General features: G+C 43.8%; 1 protein-coding gene across 12 annotated transcripts in view; it reads left to right on the top strand.

The window, feature by feature from the left end:
• LOC134224568 (uncharacterized) overlaps positions 1–18,997 on the top strand; it is a 287,855-nt gene that overhangs the window by 59,326 nt on the left and 209,532 nt on the right. For all 12 annotated transcript variants that reach the window (XM_062703975.1, XM_062703973.1, XM_062703978.1 and 9 more), the window contains one exon: positions 14,242–14,301. In XM_062703975.1, the coding sequence (XP_062559959.1) occupies positions 14,242–14,301 (60 nt within the window). The remainder of the gene's footprint in view (positions 1–14,241; positions 14,302–18,997) is intronic.

Raw genomic sequence — 18,997 nt, 5'->3', positions numbered from 1 at the left:
GTAATGATTTTATTGTTATTTTTATAATAAAAATCTTTCATCGACCTTATAAAGACTATATGAAATCTCTAATCATGTATATGAATATCTGACATGAAATGTATAAGTTTCATGTTATGATTACCTTATGCAATGCTGCATAGCATATATAGCAATTTGGTATATATTTCATTGAGAAACCACAATGGCAAAAATGTATGTGTTTCGCCAAATACATTCATTGTGAAAATTTCTTTTCGTGTAGGTTTGGGACAGGATAATCTACGACAAATTAAATCTTCGCCACGTCGATGTCGTAGCGGTGCAGAAGATCTGCTGGACAGGACAGAAAGTGTAAAAAAGCGGGCATCGAGTGGCTACCTTCTATCAAAGTAGTTGCACTACCAACGAGCTGGGAACCGGATTCATAGTGCTGGGCAAGATGCGCCAACGTGTGTGTACATCAGGTATTACAGGAATACCGCGAATACAACGTGCCTACACATCATCTATTCATCGACTTCAAAGCCGCATTCGTTACGATCGATTGGGACCAGCTATAGCAGCTAATGCACGAACAGAAAGTTATGGCAGGGTGGTAGTCTTTCGCGCCTACTATTCAACATCGCTTTGGAGGGAGTAATGCGAGGGGCAGGGATCGACACAAGTGGTACGATTTTCACAAAGTACGTTCTACTATTTGATGTCATCGACGATATTGATATTATGGCAGGAGATAGAAGAAGCCTACAAAAGACTAAAAAGGGAATCAAAGCGGATCAGACTAGTCATCTACATGCCGAAGACCAAGTTTATGATAGGAAGAGGCTCAAGAGAGGACAACGATAGTCATCCACGTTTGTATCGGTGATGGCGAAATCGAGGTGGTTGAAGAATTCGTGTACTTGTGCTCACTTGTGACCTCTGCAGGACAGGATACAGAAATTGTTTTTGCACCACAGTTTCATAATATATTTAACAAATCATGGCTATTCAAAATATACCTAATATAGACCATCTCCACATAAACAGAATGCATTCGATTGATTTCAATATTGTTAAGGACATAGTTGGAAGAGTACCACGATGGCAGTCAATATGGCACCGGACCTTCCACGGGTCAATACCACACCTCCAGCACTCCTCTCCCATCAACATTCGAATGCATCGAACAACTCCGAACAAAAGTTTGATATTCAAATTACTAACCTGCTTACAGCATATTTATTTACTTCCCGTGATAATGAACATGTTTCTTCAGAGAGTCCTATGCATTTCGGCACGAATTATGGCATAAATCATCAATTTCGTGCCAATTTAATAGCCGTTCACGATTTGGTGGGCTTATTACTGCACTTCACTTCTTCTCGAAGGGCATTGAAAAAATGAAGTTCACACACACTTATACGCACATAAGCAGCCCGTAATGTTGATGGAATGCCAATTAAACATCACTTTTTGAAATCAGTCACTTGTTTGAAGCGAAAACTTAATAAAAACTGCTATTTTTGACCGAAAAAAACACTAAAAACGGATCGCGGAGCGAATGTAAACACCGGAACCGGCAGCAGCAAACTAATATTTAGGGTGGCTCAAAAATTATTTTGCTCCGCCACGCTCAGTCGAATATGTTTCATATTCTGGGTGTCTTCCGATGCATCGCGATGGTTTGGGTTGGTATGACTAGGGGCTTACCGTACACAGCTCGTTTAAGGTTTGTATGAGAGTTGATATGGCGAGGTTGAATGTTACATTATTCTGATTGTGGTGCTTCGTCATTGGCTTCTGGAGAGGGGGGAGACCATATGACTGGAAGAAATATTCAAGAGCTTTGACTCCATAGACAATGCATATTGAATTGTCGTTCCGATAGTTGGGAGTCGATTCTAATCGAGGTTGAGAAGCCTTAACATGATAATTAGGCTTCTCAGAAAGCATCAGTGAAACGTGTAATTCAACAAAATAGCCAGAATTTGTCTGTGATATCTATCGCACCAGGAGCAGATACTTCATACAAAAGTGTGACATGGGAGTAAGCGGGGTATAAAATGCTATTTTCGTGTTACGTAATCAATAGATCCTTCCCAAGGTTCGGTGGGTTCTCTTTTCGCCAGCATTTGGAGGAGAAGCACTGTAGCCAGTGTAATGAAAGGTTTAGTTTCCCATACTAGCTTTCATACAAACTTTAACCGGCTTCCCGAGTAAACGAAAAAAGCTCATTAATATCAAATGTTGATAAGATAGCAAAATGAGATATTGATATGATTGATATAAGAGATAAAATATCAGACGACAATATCAATATTTTGCACTAAAATATCATGAGGAGATCAAGTTATGCTATTTGTAAGAAGTGATCAATATCATGTGCCATTAGTTTGTTCTTATCCATAGCATATCTTGATATTCAAATGATATTTTAGTGCAAATTTCTGATATTGTTGCCTGTTCTTTTATCTCTTATATCAATCAAAACCATATCATGTTTTGTTATTCTGTTCATGGCTTCTACCCGGGTTGTGCTCAATAATTTTTTGTTGAAATCGGCTTTTGGATGACACTCGGAGCATGGGACGGAATCGATTGAGCGTGGTTGAGCTGGGTCGTTTTTTGAACCACCTTACTAATATTCTTTGTTTTTTTATGAATACGACGCCAATACTACTACAGTATATGATAGTTTATATTGCACCAATACTTTCAAAGCTTTGTTTCGCCTAAAATTGATTTATTCTCTGATTAATTCTCGAGTTATGAAGAAATTGATGTTTCATTGGTATGGGAGCCCCCCTTTCCAAAGGGGGGAGGGGTCTCGAACCATCTAAAGAACCTTCCCCGGCAAAAACCTCAGCATACAAATTTTTATGCCGATCGGTTTACTAGTTTCAGAGTCTATAACGTTCAGACTGACAGAAATTCATTTTTATGTAGGGAAACTGTTCCAATCTTCATCTCACTGTACATATATCCATCTCATCGCTAAACAAAGAAATACGGCACCAAATTCGTCGATTCTTTTTGTCAACATGCTCACTACTGAAAAAATCCCAGAAATAATAAACAAACCAAATTCCTTTCCATTGCTTTGTTTTTGATAGGATGGAAATAGGAGCTTTGAGATGAAGTGGCGAACCGTTCCCCTCTATAGATTATGCTTTAAAATTTAATATGAAATAAAAAAAACAAATGTAAGAAATACGGTAATATACTGCGGCCCGCTTTAACAGCTCAACATTGATGTTTGTTCCTTGATAGTATGCAGGCTGGGAATCACTGTTATAAATAAACCGTTTACGCCACAATAACTGGTGCCCCTCCATTATCTCAGCTCTGGCTCTGCCAGCGTCCTTTAGGCTAGAAGCACAAAGCAAACGTGGCTTTTGGTCTTTTATAGTTAGTGTCTTCGAATATTGTACACTGATATTATGAAGTTTATCCCAGCAAATATAATTTTGGTTCAAAAAGCTATTTTGCAAATTCCGGTCAATTACGCAGTAGCAACTACTCTGCGGGTACAATCAATCAAGCTAAACAAAACTAAAACGACAGCACTTCAAACTATTTTTACGGTGATGAAAGTGCACTTCGAAATTATAGTGACTAAAATTCATAGCCATAATGTGCCATTTGATTACGCTTAGCTGACGAGCACAAGGTTAAAACGACAACATCACTGTCTGTTCAAAAGTTTTGAAAATGTGTCGAGGAGTGGGATTTATTCCTAATTCCTGGAGTTATTTCCGCCCCTGGGGGAGCGGGGGAGTAGATTAGAGCTCGTGCTACCCCAGAGAGTTGACACCAACGCCAACGACGCGACAGCCAGCGGTATCCTAGGTGCTGGAAATTGAGTTGGAAGAAGAATTATGCAAAATAGCAAAAGTTTTTTGCTGCGAGATGGTGCCAGCATTTTAAGGTCGTCATTTAGAGTTTTGAACTTCCGTAAACATAATCATCCGTATTCGTATTTCTTCCCGCTGAGTATGTCGTCTTGCCTTGAACGCTTGACTAAATTCTAAATACTTTAGGATACTTTTGTGGTGATTCGAAGTTTATATTCAGGTAGGTTTGATAGCCACATCAAAGAAGCAATACCTAATTTTGATTTCTATAAAATTGATTACATATTATTGTCGAAACTTATTGAACATTGTCTACAGTTTTATTTAAAATGCTAGAAAATGCAAAAAAAATAAGCACTGTAAGCAAATTATGCACCCCAACAGTGTCAAAACTTGTTAACATTCTTCTCACAATGGGACTAAATTTTATTTATTTCAAAAGAGATTTTTAATTTTCATCAATTTCACTAAAAAAAACATCCTCTGATTTCACGTCCATTCAAGAATCGATACACCCAAAAAACAAATCTGTCAAATATACAATTCTGTAAGATTTTTATACAGATATTGTATTAAAATAATACAAATCTGTAAGATTTCAATACAACAATTGTATTAAAATCTTCCGAAAATGTATATGCCAAATTATTATACAGTTTCTGTAGGGTTCTTATGCAGAACTGTATTAAAATCTGCCATCCGCTGGTTAGTTGAAGTAATGACTGTTTTGATTGATTTGAAATTTTATAAGCTATCTCTGTTTTGATGGATTTTGATTGCGCATCAATTTATAATTCATCGGTGTAACCTCGCCTAACTAAATTATAATCCCAATGTGACTCGCTCTTATGTGGCCATGCTTTACTACAGCAATTATCTCTCAGTAGTGTACCAATTAATCACCGTCGGTCAGGTATGGCCCCTGATGAGGCAAGTTACACAGACAGCACTATCCAAGCCATAGATTTTCTCCCACTTGGCAGACATACCCCCGTGGCGATCGGAATGTTGATAAGCAAGGTGTTGCAACGAGTAAACATTGCTTCCTTGTAGCCCGGTGCCAAACAAGTGCAGTTCCTGTCAGTTGTAAACCACTCAAATTGGCGTTGTTAGCGCTGTTTGCAATTGCAGCTTTACAACCCAAACGTCCAATTTCCAGCAAGGAGATTCATCAATCTTTTGTTCCGATGGGACATGCACATGCCATAGTTACATGATTTACGAGTCATTTTCACCCCTGACTCCGACGGAACATTTTGTTGGCAGAACATTTCATAGCCCGGAACGAGGCACAAGACTGGTTTTCCGCACCCCTCTCCCGGGTACGGGCGGTCATGGGCGCCGTGGACGTTGAACATTGCACTGTAACTGATTTAAAGGTATGCGATATAGCCAGGAAATTCTTATGACTATACAAACGGTAACTATAACTGGAATAATAAAAGAAAATGGATTCGAAATGAAAGTGACCTATTTTCCTCTTGTGCGTTAAAAAGGCAATTCAAGAATGTAATAAAGGTCTGAAGGAGTTCTTGTGGATGAATTGATCATCTACTTTTTCTTATTCTTCTTCTTCTTTTTCTTCTCCTTCTTCTTTTTATTCTTCTTCTTCTTCTTCTTCTTCTTGGCATTACATTTCCACACTGGGACAGAGCCGCTTCGCAGCTTAGTGTTCATTAAGCAATTCCACAATTGCGAGGATCATTTGGCAGAACGTGATTTGGATCTATAGTTGACTTTTTACCATATTAAGTGTGTGAAATGGGTTGTTCGAAGTGAATAGTAGGATGTGAGAAATGATACATGAAAAGAGGAATAAAGAAGAAAGAAAGGAAAGAAGGCAGATGGAAAACGGAAAAACGGAAAAAAGAAGGTGGATGAACGAAGAAATAATAAATGGAAATAATAAATCGAAGAAATAATCTTTCACTTCTGACTCCTCATATCTTACTTCTCATTTTTACCCTTCTCACTTTACTTTTTTCACTTTTCACATCTTATTTCATACTTTTCCTTTTTACTTCTTACTTTTCATGACTTTTCGCTTCTCACATCACATTTTGCACTCTCACATCTCACTTTTCATTTATCACATCTCAATTCACTTTCTGCTTCGCAAATATCTCATTCCTCATTTCTCGCTTGATTCTTTGCCATACTCGGTGTTCATTTTTTTCCTTTTTTCTACTGGCAACCTGCAACGATATATCACCGCAGCAATATATAGAATGCAGGTTCCCGGCTATCTATGTCTGTGTCTGAAAACTTATTCCAGAGCAGAGTCTTGGTGTATTGAACAAACGAATGGCATAAATCAATGCGTGTTACAGCAGGCGTTAGTCAGGGTTTCATACTCGCTCCAACTCATTGAAACTGGATGTATAAAGAAGTCCTAATACTGCGGCTGCCCAGGAAAAAGAATATCATTCATTTCGCGTACGACATGTCGCTAACGGTGATGGCGAGCTGAATAAATTGAAACAGGCTTCCGAATGCTCACCACAAAATGGAAGTGCAATTAGTCAGCAAATGCCAGGGGATCTAGAGGATAGAGATCAACATCCGAGGGCACGCGATCGCACTGAAGCACTTCAGAGTGATGATCGTTGGTTAGCAGCATGAGACGTCTACTAGGTGGTGTCTAGTACTGGGTATGGGAAAAACCCCTGGAAACCATATGGGTTTTCCTCCTAACGCAGTGGAATTCCAACAGAAGCAAGGATTACCCATTTCAGGTTCTAAAGCTTCCAAACCTTCCATAAGTTTTGATCATGATGTTATACACAAGCAGCAGAGCGATTAAGGTCTGCTTAGGTTAAGGCTAATTCAGCTCGCCAGAATGACGTCGTCAAAATTATTTCATCATTATGCATCTTACAATACAGCTTTAGAATTCGCCGTAAGCGGAGTACAAAAGGCATTGGCAACAATGGGGCAGAAAATTATCTCTCATTCAGTGGTTCGGCGAGAGAACAGCAACAGCGCCGACCAATCACGCAATGAGGAAATCAACATAAACAAACTCCAGCTGGTTTTGGAAAATGAAAACATGAGTCATTTCTAGAAAAACATTAGAAAATATCGTGAGAGGATTTCCGTGCAAGATTTCCATACAAGCTTTGGAAAGGATTTGGGTGATAACAGTGGTTCTGGAGTAAATAAGACTAATAATATTATTAAGACAAATAATATATTTAAGCCAAATAAGATAGATAAGACAAAGAAGACAAATGAAGTGAGTTCATTCAAGAATTCTTCTGGAAGTTCCTCCGGGATATCCTCCGGAAGTTCCTCCGGGATATCCTCCAGAAGTTCCTCCGGGAATTCCTCCGGAAGTTCCTCCGGGAATTCCTCCGGAAGTTCCTCCGGGAATTCCTCCGGAAGTTCCTCCGGGAATTCCTCCGGAAGTTCCTCCGGGAATTCCTCCGGAAGTTCCTCCGGGAATTCCTCCGGAAGTTCCTCCGAATTCCTCCGGAAGTTCCTCCGGGAATTCCTCCGGAAGTTCCTCCGAATTCCTCCGGAAGTTCCTCGGAATTCCTCCGGAAGTTCCTCCGGGAATTCCTCGGAAGTTCCTCCGGGAATTCCTCCGGAAGTTCCTCCGGAATTCCTCGGAAGTTCCTCCGGAATTCCTCCGGAAGTTCCTCCGGGAATTCCTCCGGAAGTTCCTCAGGAATTCCTCCGGAAGTTCCTCCGGGAATTCCTCCGGAAGTTCCTCCGGGAATTCCTCCGGAAGTTCCTCCGGAATTCCTCCGGAAGTTCCTCCGGGAATTCCTCCGGAAGTTCCTCCGGAATTCCTCGGAAGTTCCTCGGGAATTCCTCCGGAAGTTCCTCCGGGAATTCCTCCGGAAGTTCCTCCGGGAATTCCTCCGGAAGTTCCTCAGGAATTCCTCCGGAAGTTCCTCCGGGAATTCCTCCGGAAGTTCCTCCGGAATTCCTCCGGAAGTTCCTCCGGAATTCCTCCGGAAGTTCCTCCGGAATTCCTCCGGAAGTTCCTCCGGGAATTCCTCCGGAAGTTCCTCCGGAATTCCTCCGGAAGTTCCTCCGGGAATTCCTCCGGAAGTTCCTCCGGGAATTCCTCCGGAAGTTCCTCCGGGAATTCCTCCGGAAGTTCCTCCGAATTCCTCCGAAGTTCCTCCGGGAATTCCTCCGGAAGTTCCTCCGGGAATTCCTCCGGAAGTTCCTCCGGGAATTCCTCCGGAAGTTCCTCCGGGAATTCCTCCGGAAGTTCCTCCGAATTCCTCCGGAAGTTCCTCAGGAATTCCTCCGGAAGTGTCTTCCGGACTTCCTCCGGAAGTTCCTCCGGGAATTCCTCCGGAAGTTCCTCCGGGAATTCCTCCGGAAGTTCCTCCGGGAATTCCTCCGGAAGTTCCTCCGGGAATTCCTCCGGAAGTTCCTCCGGGAATTCCTCCGGAAGTTCCTCCGGGAATTCCTCGGTAGTTCCTCCGGGAATTCCTCCGGAGGTTCCTCCGGAATTCCTCCGGAAGTTCCTCCGGGAATTCCTCCGGAAGTTCCTCCGGAATTCCTCCGGAAGTTCCTCCGGGAATTCCTCCGGAAGTTCCTCCGGAATTCCTCGGAAGTTCCTCCGGGAATTCCTCCGGAAGTTCCTCGGGAATTCCTCCGGAAGTTCCTCCGGGAATTCCTCCGGAAGTTCCTCCGAATTCCTCCGGAAGTTCCTCCGGAATTCCTCGGAAGTTCCTCCGGGAATTCCTCCGGAAGTTCCTCCGAATTCCTCCGGAAGTTCCTCCGAATTCCTCCGGAAGTTCCTCCGGAATTCCTCCGGAAGTTCCTCCGAATTCCTCCGGAAGTTCCTCCGGGAATTCCTCCGGAAGTTCCTCCCGGAATTCCTCCGGAAGTTCCTCCCGGAATTCCTCCGGGAATTCCTCCGGAAGTTCCTCCGGGATTCCTCCGGAAGTTCCTCCGGGAATTCCTCCGGAAGTTCCTCCGGGAATTCCTCCGGAAGTTCCTCCGGGAATTCCCACGGAAGTTCCTCCAGGAATTCCTCCGGAAGTTCCTCCGGGAATTCCTCCGGAAGTTCCTCCGGGAATTCCTCCGGAAGTTCCTCCGGGAATTCCTCCGGAAGTTCCTCCGGGAATTCCTCCGGAAGTTCCTCCGGGAATTCCTCCGGAAGTTCCTTCATGAATTCCTCCGGAAGTTCCTCCGGGGATTCCTCCGGAAGTTCCTCCGGGAATTCCTCCGGAAGTTCCTCCGGAATTCCTCCGGAAGTTCCTCCGGAATTCCTCCGGAAGTTCCTCCGGGAATTCCTCCGGAAGTTCCTCCGGAATTCCTCCGGAAGTTCCTCAGGAATTCCTCGGAAGTTCCTCCGGGAATTCCTCCGGAAGTTCCTCCGGGAATTCCTCCGGAAGTTCCTCCGGGAATTCCTCCGGAAGTTCCTCCGGAATTCCTCGGAAGTTCCTCCGGAATTCCTCCGGAAGTTCCTCCGGAATTCCTCCGGAAGTTCCTCCAGGAATTCCTCCGGAAGTTCCTCCGGGAATTCCTCCGGAAGTTCCTCCGGAATTCCTCCGGAAGTTCCTCCGAATTCCTCCGGAAGTTCCTCCGGGAATTCCTCCGGAAGTTCCTCCGGAATTCCTCGGAAGTTCCTCCGGGAATTCCTCCGGAAGTTCCTCCGGGAATTCATCCGGTAGTTCCTCCAGGAATTCTCTCGGAAGTTGCTCCGGGAATTCCTCCGGAAGTTCCTCCGGGAATTCCTCCGGAAGTTCCTCCGGGAATTCCTCCGGAAGTTCCTCCAGGAATTCCTCCGGAAGTTCCTCCGGGAATTCCTCCGGAAGTTCCTCCGGGAATTCCTCCGGAAGTTCCTCCGGGAATTCCTCCGGAAGTTCCTCCGGGAATTCCTCCGGAAGTTCCTCCGTGAATTCCTCCTTAAGTTCCTCCGTTATTTCCTCCGCAAGTTCCCCCTGGAACTCCTCCGGAAGTTCCTCCGGGAATTCCTCCGGAAGTTCCTCCGGGAATTCCTCCGGAAGTTCCTCCGGGAATTCCTTCGGAAGTTCCTCCAGGAATTCCTCCGGAAGTTCTTCGAGGAATTCCTCCGGAAGTTCCTCCGGGAATTCCTCCGGAAGTTCCTCCGGGAATTCCTCCGGAAGTCCCTCCCGGAATTCCTCCGGAAGTTCCTCCGGGAATTCCTCCGGAAGTTCCTCCGGGAATTCCTCCGGAAGTTCCTCCGGGATTCCTCGGAAGTTCCTCCGGGAATTCCTCCGGAAGTTCCTCCGGAATTCCTCCGGAAGTTCCTCCGGGAATTCCTCGGAAGTTCCTCCGGAATTCCTCCGGAAGTTCCTCAGGAATTCCTCCGGAAGTTCCTCCGGGAATTCCTCCGGAAGTTCCTCCGGGAATTCCTCCGGAAGTTCCTCCAGAATTCCTCCGGAAGTTCCTCCGGGAATTCCTCCGGAAGTTCCTCCGGGAATTCCTCCGGAAGTTCCTCCGGGAATTCCTCCGGAAGTTCCTCCGGGAATTCCTCCGGAAGTTCCTCCGGGAATTCCTCCGGAAGTTCCTCCGGGAATTCCTCCGGAAGTTCCTCCGGGAATTCCTCCGGAAGTTCCTCCGGGAATTCCTCCGGGAATTCCTCCGGAAGTTCCTTCGGGAATTCCTCCGGAAGTTCATCCGGGAATTCCTCCGGAAGTTCCTCCGGGAATTCCTCCGGAAGTTCCTCCGGAAGTTCCTCCGGGAATTCCTCCGGAAGTTCCTCCGGGAATCCCTCCGGAAAATCCGCTGAGAATTCCCCCGGAAGTTTCCTCCGGAAAATCCTACGGGAATTCCTTCGGAAGTTCCTCCGAGAATTCCTCCGGAAGTTCCTCCGGGAATTTATACCATTCCTCCGGACTTCAGTATACCACAAACTATTTTTTAGTAGAGATATTGAAGATCTTTATGGTCATCAGAGCGATCCACGGGGTTTTGGTCACATTTTTAAATTGGTTAAATCAGTGTCATAATGCTGTACAAATTGCATACATTTAGGGCGAACTTGTTGGCAAAGATCCATGAACGCTAAGAACAGTGTAATTTCCCACGTCTTTATTTTTTACGCGCTGATGTTTTCATTATTTTTTTCTGTGTACGCCTTTGCTCGCAAGGCTTCTGGAGACTCTATATGAGCTACTATAGTGTTATGTTGAAATAGTCCCATGAAACACCATTTCGCTATTTGGAACATGTCAAAAATTTCCCAAAACAACAATGGCACTTCAAATTTTTCTTGAGTTCGTATCTAGAAGGTCTGTATGTTCAACTAAGCGATCTACGGGATGTAGGCCTTACTTATGAGTTAGTATAGCTCCAAAGGATATTATTCTTTATTATAAACAAGGCGCATATTTCCAAGTACATCTATCATACTCTATTTTTTGAGCTCAAATCTTGATGATTTGTATTGACAAGTCTGCGTTCCACCTGGTGCCATACTTGTGAGTTGAAATATATCCATGGACTTATTCTTATTCCATAGAACATGGAGAACGCGCAACTCCCATCCGTGATTTGGATGCTCTAGACCATTATTTTACTCATACACAAACATGTTCATTATTTTTTCATGCTGATATGACCCATTCGTACTAAACCAGGTGAAAAAAAAGCTTGGATTCTCGTTGAATTTTACGTCTAGCCTTCAGTAGCAAAAACTTGTGAACTACACACCACACACCCTTACATATGACTGCTGATAGCAAATGGCATTAGTAGCAGAGCTGGGTCGCTCCGCCATGGTATTTGCAACAAAGGCAATTGCCATTCATCATCGGAGACTAAACACTGCCGCCGCTTTGCCAGCACACGGGATGAGGAACGAGTTGTGAATTTCCGTTTTTCCGTGCCGCTCTGTCCGGTGTGGTTACTGACACTGGGAAAACCAGACCCCAAAGTCAAGCCTCGAAGCTGCCGCTCATCCTTGTCCGAAACCGGGCGATGGTGACAGCAACGGGTATCGATTGCAATTAAATTAATTAAACTGTTAAATACGTTGAACTATTCGGACTGTTGCTACCGCACCGGGAATAAATGTCGTAAATTCGAATGTGAAGCCATAAATTTACTGACCTCCAAGTACTCCGCACGGGCGGGACACTACTTGTGGAAATTGGGAATCAAACCAAGCTGTGCATGGTTTTACATCGATAAAATTTGCATCGATATCAGGTGCTTGTCCATCACCACCAAGTTGTGTTGCCTGAAAATTGAAGTTAAATGTTTTACTTATTTTGGTATACGAGTGTTGATTTAAATTTTAGATGCTTTTCCATGGGCAAATAGAAGTGATGGAGAGTGTATGTGAAATCTAGTGAACACTTACACCAACCAACAATGTAAGGACCAAATATGTACATCAATAACTTTTTACATTAACTGAAGTTAAGTAAATTAAACGTTTTTGATGGTTATTCGACGTTCCATTCTATTTTAAAATCATTTTGTTTTATTTCCTCTTTTTGTTCCTTCTCCGACGCTTAGATTCGCATTAATGTTATATCAAGGATTCGAGAATATTGTTTTTTTTTCTGTTAAGTGGGGCTTTGTTATCATCATTCTTGTTTCCCTTCCTTGTTTTGCTTCGCCTTTTTTTTCGAAAAACTTTAAATTTAATATGAAATTCAGTCGGAATTTCAGATATATCTGAAAAATTTATAGAAATGATTGTCGCAAATCTCGAATCAGAATAATCTCAGTTTTTTATTGCAATATTTTTGGAGCGCTTCCATGCCTTCGCCGGTTAGTGTACTTGCAATATGAATACACGTTTGTTAAGCATAAGGAATACTAATTTAGTCAAGATGATATAAATGCACTGGGTGGACGCCCAGTACATTAGAGCAGTTCTCAGTCAATCATAGACAATTGGACGATTGTATATAAGTCCGATTGCATTACATCCTCAGTGACTAAGTATTGCAGCAGGTTTGGATTTTATCTAGTGTCATAAAGATAAACTTACATGTTGTCCGGTGAACGTTTGGAACGATAAGGATTTATTTAGCAATTTTTAAATACAGGTTTTCCTACGGGAGACAATGTGTGCGTTTTAATTCAAGATCTCGGGCTAGAATTGCTCAAACTTAATTCATGTCAACGAACGGCTCTGAGTATTTGTCGTGCAACGATTCAAAGTATGAGAAATGATTGAAGGGTATGGTAACATACGTTATGCGTTTGTTGAAATGTGGACTGCTCACAATAAAAAACATCCCGAAACAGTTTATTAGTCGTCGACAAACTGCGACTTACCACGACTTCCAGATCTGTTACGTGCTCGCAATCTTGAAGCAGGGTGAAATGAACTCATTCTTTCAGTACTTTTAATGTATATTAGTTTATTCCTTTTGCACAGGTACACGACCGTCAAAAACGGACTTGTGAAAGCAAACTACCAAGCAAATGCAAGATATCATGTCATCCATTTATTAAAATATCCGGTTGTCTATTTCTATCACTGTTCTTCAATTGATGTTTGGCATCCTTCATGCCAATGATAAGTATTCTTCAACCATTCAAATATTGGCAACAATGCAAGCTTTGAGGGGTCACTAGTAGTATTGTAAGCAAAGGCGTAGGATAGAGAAGCCGGAGATAGGCGAGTTCAATTCTCGGCACAGTCTAGGGTATTTTCGGGTTGGAAACTTTATCGACACCCTCGGCATAGTGTATCCATTGTACTTGCCAAACAAAATACATACACATGCAATGGCGAGCTTTTAATTAATAATTGAGGAATAGAATACTAAGTTGGAAAGAAGGCCAAGTTCCAGTTGAAATGTAGAGCCATCGCAGAAGAAGAAAAAGAAGAAAAAAGAGGCAAGTTTTGACTACGGATACACTTTTCCCCGACAGAAACTTCAAAACAAAACACTTTGCCGAAAACTTCTGATCAACATTTTCTGAATTGATGCAGCACTAATAAGTCATGCAACGATGTGCTGCAGTCATGCAATCTTGCCTGTTCAAACTGCAGCTTGGCCACATTCCATGGCAGACGACAGATGGTCACTGAAAACTTGGTACCTGCATACTCCGATGGGCTGATCCCCTGTTGGGCATCGGTGCAGAAGCAACAGGACCCGAGCCAAGAAGCCCGACGCCGAAAGCCAATAAAGCAAAGTTTAAGCTCCCTGTTGGTACGTTTCGATAGGGGTAAATTTAAATATAAATTGATTTTGTCACTCAACTGGCCTTGTAGTAGACTTGCTTCACAACGAAGAAAGGACAAACTTTCCGCCGACTAACCACTGCACTGGGGGCTTCCAAACTCGGCATGAACGTTTATCTCGAATTGTTCACAGTTTAGTTTCTGATTAACTCTGGTACGTACGTACCTATCTCGGCAAAGGGAGCTCACGTTACTCGAAACAATTTAAGTTGTCAAGATGATATGACAAACTTTTCGGTGCCTCTCGAGATTGAACTTTGTCTCTATTACTTGCAGATTGACGAAATAACGGAATTGGAACCGACATCGATGATCCTGCGATACTGCAAAGGAAAGGTAAGTACGTACATCAATGACAGCGTTCTTAATAAAATCACAGAAATAATATTTTTATCAATTTGACATCATATTACATTATATTGATGCTGATGTTGAATCATCGGTTACATTTAAACCGTTTTTAAACTACCATTAGTTTTCCCAATTTGGATATTGCCATTAAATAAGTTGGTGTTTCTTACACACTTCTTCAGTATTGAAATTGGAATAAAAAATTTCCATAGTAGATAAAAAATGCCAATAAAAAAATAATGAATAGAAACACATAGCCCATAAATTAAAAATTTATGTTAAAAATGTTCGAAAATATTTCAAAACTTTTTATACACGTTTCTTCCACAAATTATGTCAAGCCTTGCATAAGGCTTACAATTTCGAATCACCCTCCCACCCAACACATTTTATAAGAACGGTTTTATATATGTAGGGGAAAATGTTCGGTTGTGGGCACCTTTTTATCTTTGTCCCTCGTTGACCTTTGTAATTTTTGCTTTGCTAGCCCGCGGCTATTTCTCTCAGGGTCGGCGCTCTGTTTGCTTCGGATTACTTACCCTTACCTTTACCTAGAAACCACGTGGACTTAAGACAGCCAAATGAAGGGAAAACGGGTCTATCTTTGCATAGAATAAGGGGCCATCCACAAAGTACGTCACACTCCTAGGGGAGAGGGGGTTTCCGAGCCGCGTGACGACTCATACAAAAATTTTAGAGGTTTAATACAAAAAGTGTGACGAAGGGGGGAGGGGGGTAGAAAATCGCCGATTTTTACGTGACGTACTTTATGGATCTTCCCTAAGTGGCACGAACACATGAGAGTAGGCTTTACATTATGTTTTTATTTAAACATTAGGTTTGGGTTAGTAGAGGAAGGAAGGAGGAAGCATCGTTGCGGCCGTACCAAAGCACCTTAACTCACTTGAGCAGAAGAGGATCGTCATACTTGCGTCGTTGTAGGCAGCCACCACGAGTGGCCTTCGATGGAGTGCTTCGAGAACAGCGAGCAGGATCGCCGGTTCGCTGTTTACTTGTTGGCCCACAGGAGGACCTCCACGGCCGGTTGGAATGGTCTCGAGTATCTCGGTGAACTGTTTCGGCAGAGTAGCAGTATTCGGTGGTCTTTTCGGTGTCCAGGAGTAGCCTGACACGGCTCGATGGGATTCGGTGGATTACTTCGGGCATGCAGGTAGCGTCGTTGGTTTTGTAGTCCTTTGTTGGCAGACGAGTGGCTTCGGAACGTTGAGGATGACAGGCAGCTAAGCTGGTCCGATGGTCACATACCATCTCACGGGTGACTGTATCGTTTGATTCGTAGCGGAGAGAACCCTAAGTGGTTCTGGGCGCCAGCCGTTGCTAAACGGCCACTTCACATGGAGTGTTTTTGCCACGAAATCGATGACTGCTGGTCTACCACGTGTTACGAGGGCGGATTGGGCTTGTCCAGGAAATTCCACCTAGTTGCTTCTTCGGTCGACCTTCGGAGGATGAATCCAGCCAGGCTTCTTCTTATTCGACGTCTCTCGGGCTCACAGATGGGGCGGCAACGCATCGGATAACTCGAGCAAGCGGGACGAACCCGCGGACCTCACTAGAGCCCTCACCTCCAAGACTGTGGTTGCCGCTTACCGTTACATGTGGCTCGACGATAACGAAAACTCGTCGGTCACCAGCCCGGAGCTCGCCGATTCTTCCTTCTTTCGCCTCCAGAAAGGAACCACGCCGTGGCGATACGAATGGCGAATTCTGCGCAACACCGACTATTCTTCGACCGTTCTTCACAATTTATTCAGAAGCCTATCACTCGGCCCGCCACTTCAACGCACTTCGAACTCTTACCACGAGGCCCACAAAAAGGGCTATCTTCAGAAAAACTTGTTCTGCTTGCCTTATCACGTCTATATTTCTTGACTACCAGACGCGGACTCCCTTTTTTTTTCTCCTAGACCAATCTGCTCTTTCTCTCCCTCTCTTCATTATCTCCGGAACTAAAGCAGGAATACCACCATTGTAGATGGTGAACTTCATAGATAGATATGCTAGACGTATCCTCAGAAACATGGGCGGTTTCAGGGTAGGAGATGAAGGGATTTTAAGGGTAATGTCTAAATAACTACTTAAATCTGAAATAACTAATTTGCCACAACCTATATGTATATATATTTTTCATTTTTTTTTTCAAATATTTTATTCTACGAGATAAACCGGGTTCCCATTATTGGGAAAAAGGTATTGGTTCCGGTTGTACGGTAACACCTTATGCCGACATTTGTGTTCTAATGGAAAGCTAGACGAATAACTCCACTACTAACGAACAAAATTATATTAATTCCGTTGATTTGGAAAATTTTATTGACAATTTCACGAATTTGGTTTTGTCAATTGTGTGGCTCTGTTGTTGTTGGAAACTCGGCTAAAAATAAAGAAGATGGGATGAAAATAACCTGAATAAAAAAAGCTCAGATTACTTAATCCACTTAGCGTTGATGGTGTCCTTCTCGCGCATTATTAAAATGAGAAAAACATATAATAAAAGTCAAATTAGCATTTTGGGGGGATATATTTTACTTTTTCCTTCATTTTATATCTATTTGCAGTCATTTGAATGCATTGCAGCAGTTACAAGAATGTTTTTCCCCTTGGCAAAAAAACAATATTTTTTAAATAACTCTGGAACGCAAAGACCGCACTATGGGGCGGCTCCATACAAGTAGGTGGCCGAAAATATTTTCATTTCATTTCTGCAATATTTCACACTTATATCGTAGATTATTGTCTAAAAGATGTGAAATACTTGTTTTGCAGGTCGTTATTACTTCTAAGGTCTCCAAACTCCCTGGAATACAGACCTTTGATCTCTATGGAATATATCCCTTTTATCTACGAATGTCTCATGTACACAGCAGTCTATAGATGTGTATTTTATTGCAGCGCAGACCTGTAGAGTTCAAACTAGAAAATTGTATACTGTTTTTATGTGAATTGAGTTGTACAGATGTTCTAAGATGCACAAGGACTCCGTCAAATACAGGCCATTGCATCTACATACGTATTTATTATTATTTATTCAGACTAAGGCCGAAGTGGCCTGTGCGGTATATAAGAGTCTCCTCCATTCGGCTCGGTCCATGGCTACACGTCGCCAACCACGCAGTCTACGGAGGGTCCGCAAGTCATCTTCCACCTGATCGATCCACCTTGCCCGCTGCGCACCTCGCCTTCTTGTGCCCGTCGGATCGTTGTCGAGAACCATTTTCACCGGGTTACTGTCCGACATTCTGGCTACGTGCCCGGCCCATCGCAGTCGTCCGATTTTCGCGGTGTGAACGATGGATGGTTCTCCCAACAGCTGATGCAATTCGTGGTTCATTCGCCTCCTCCACGTACCGTCCGCCATCTGTACCCCACCATAGATGGTATGCAGCACTTTCCTTCCGAAAACTCAAGTGCGCGTTGGTCCTCCACGAGCATCGTCCAGGTCTCGTGTCCGTAGAGGACTACCGGTCTAATGAGCGTTTTGTAGATTGCTAGTTTGGTACGGCGATCGGAGCGTCTTGCGGAGTCCAAAGTATGTACGATTTCCAGCCACTATGCGTCTCCGAATTTCTCTGCTGGTGTCATTTTCGGCAGTCACCAGTGAGCCCAAGTACACAAATTCTTCTACCACCTCGATTTCGTCACCACCGATGCAAACTCGCGGTGGGTGGCTCACATTGTCTTCTCTTGAACCTCTCCTATCATGTACTTCGTCTTCGACGTGTTGATGACTAGTCCGATCCGCTTAGCTTCCCTCTTCAGTCTGATGTAAGCTTCCTCCATCTTCTCAAAGTTACGTGCCATAATATCTATGTCGTCGGCGAAACCAAATAGCTGGACGGACTTATTGAAAATTGTACCACTCGTGTTAATCCCTGCTCTTCGTATTACCCCTTCCAAAGCGATGTTGAATAGCAAACACGAAAGACCATCACCTTGCCGTAACCCTCTGCGAGTTTCGAAGGGACTCGAGAATGCCCCTGAAACTCGAACTACGCACATCACCCGATCCATCGTCGCCTTGATCAACCGTATCAGTTTATCCGGAAAACCGTGTTCGTGCATTAGCTGCCATAGCTGGTCCCGATCGATTGTATCATATGCGGCTTTGAAGTCGATAAATAGATGATGTGTGGGCACGTTGTATTCGCGGCATTTCTGCAGTACTTGGCGAATGGCGAACACCTGGTCCGTGGTGGAGCGTTCGCCCATAAAACCCGCCTGGTACTGCCCCACGAACTCCCTTGCAGTTGGTGCTAGTCGACGGCATAAAATTTGGGAGAGTACCTTGTAGGCGGCGTTCAGCAATGTGATTGCGCGGTAGTTGCTACAATCCAGCTTATCGCCCTTTTTGTAGATTGGATACACGACACCTTCCATCCACTCCTGCGGCAAAACTTCCTCCTCCCAAATCTTGGTAATGACCCAGTGCAGCGCTCTAACCAGTGCCTAACCACCGTGTTTAAATAGCTCTCCTGGTAGTTGGTCAACCCCAGGGGCTTTGTTGTTCTTCAGCCGGCCAATCTCCTCCTGGATTTCCTGGAGATCCGGAGCCGGTAGAATTATGTCCTGCGCGCGTTCTCCCAGGTCCATCACCATACCGCCATCTTCGTCTGCCACATCGCCATTCAGGTGCTCTTCGTAGTGCTGCCGCCACCTTTGG

The sequence above is a fragment of the Armigeres subalbatus genome, chromosome 3, assembly GCF_024139115.2.
Source record: "Armigeres subalbatus isolate Guangzhou_Male chromosome 3, GZ_Asu_2, whole genome shotgun sequence".
In the NCBI taxonomy this organism is placed as follows: domain Eukaryota; kingdom Metazoa; phylum Arthropoda; class Insecta; order Diptera; family Culicidae; genus Armigeres; species Armigeres subalbatus.
The sequence above is the reverse complement of the archived record's forward strand: the minus strand, read 5'-3'. Positions and strand labels throughout refer to the sequence as shown.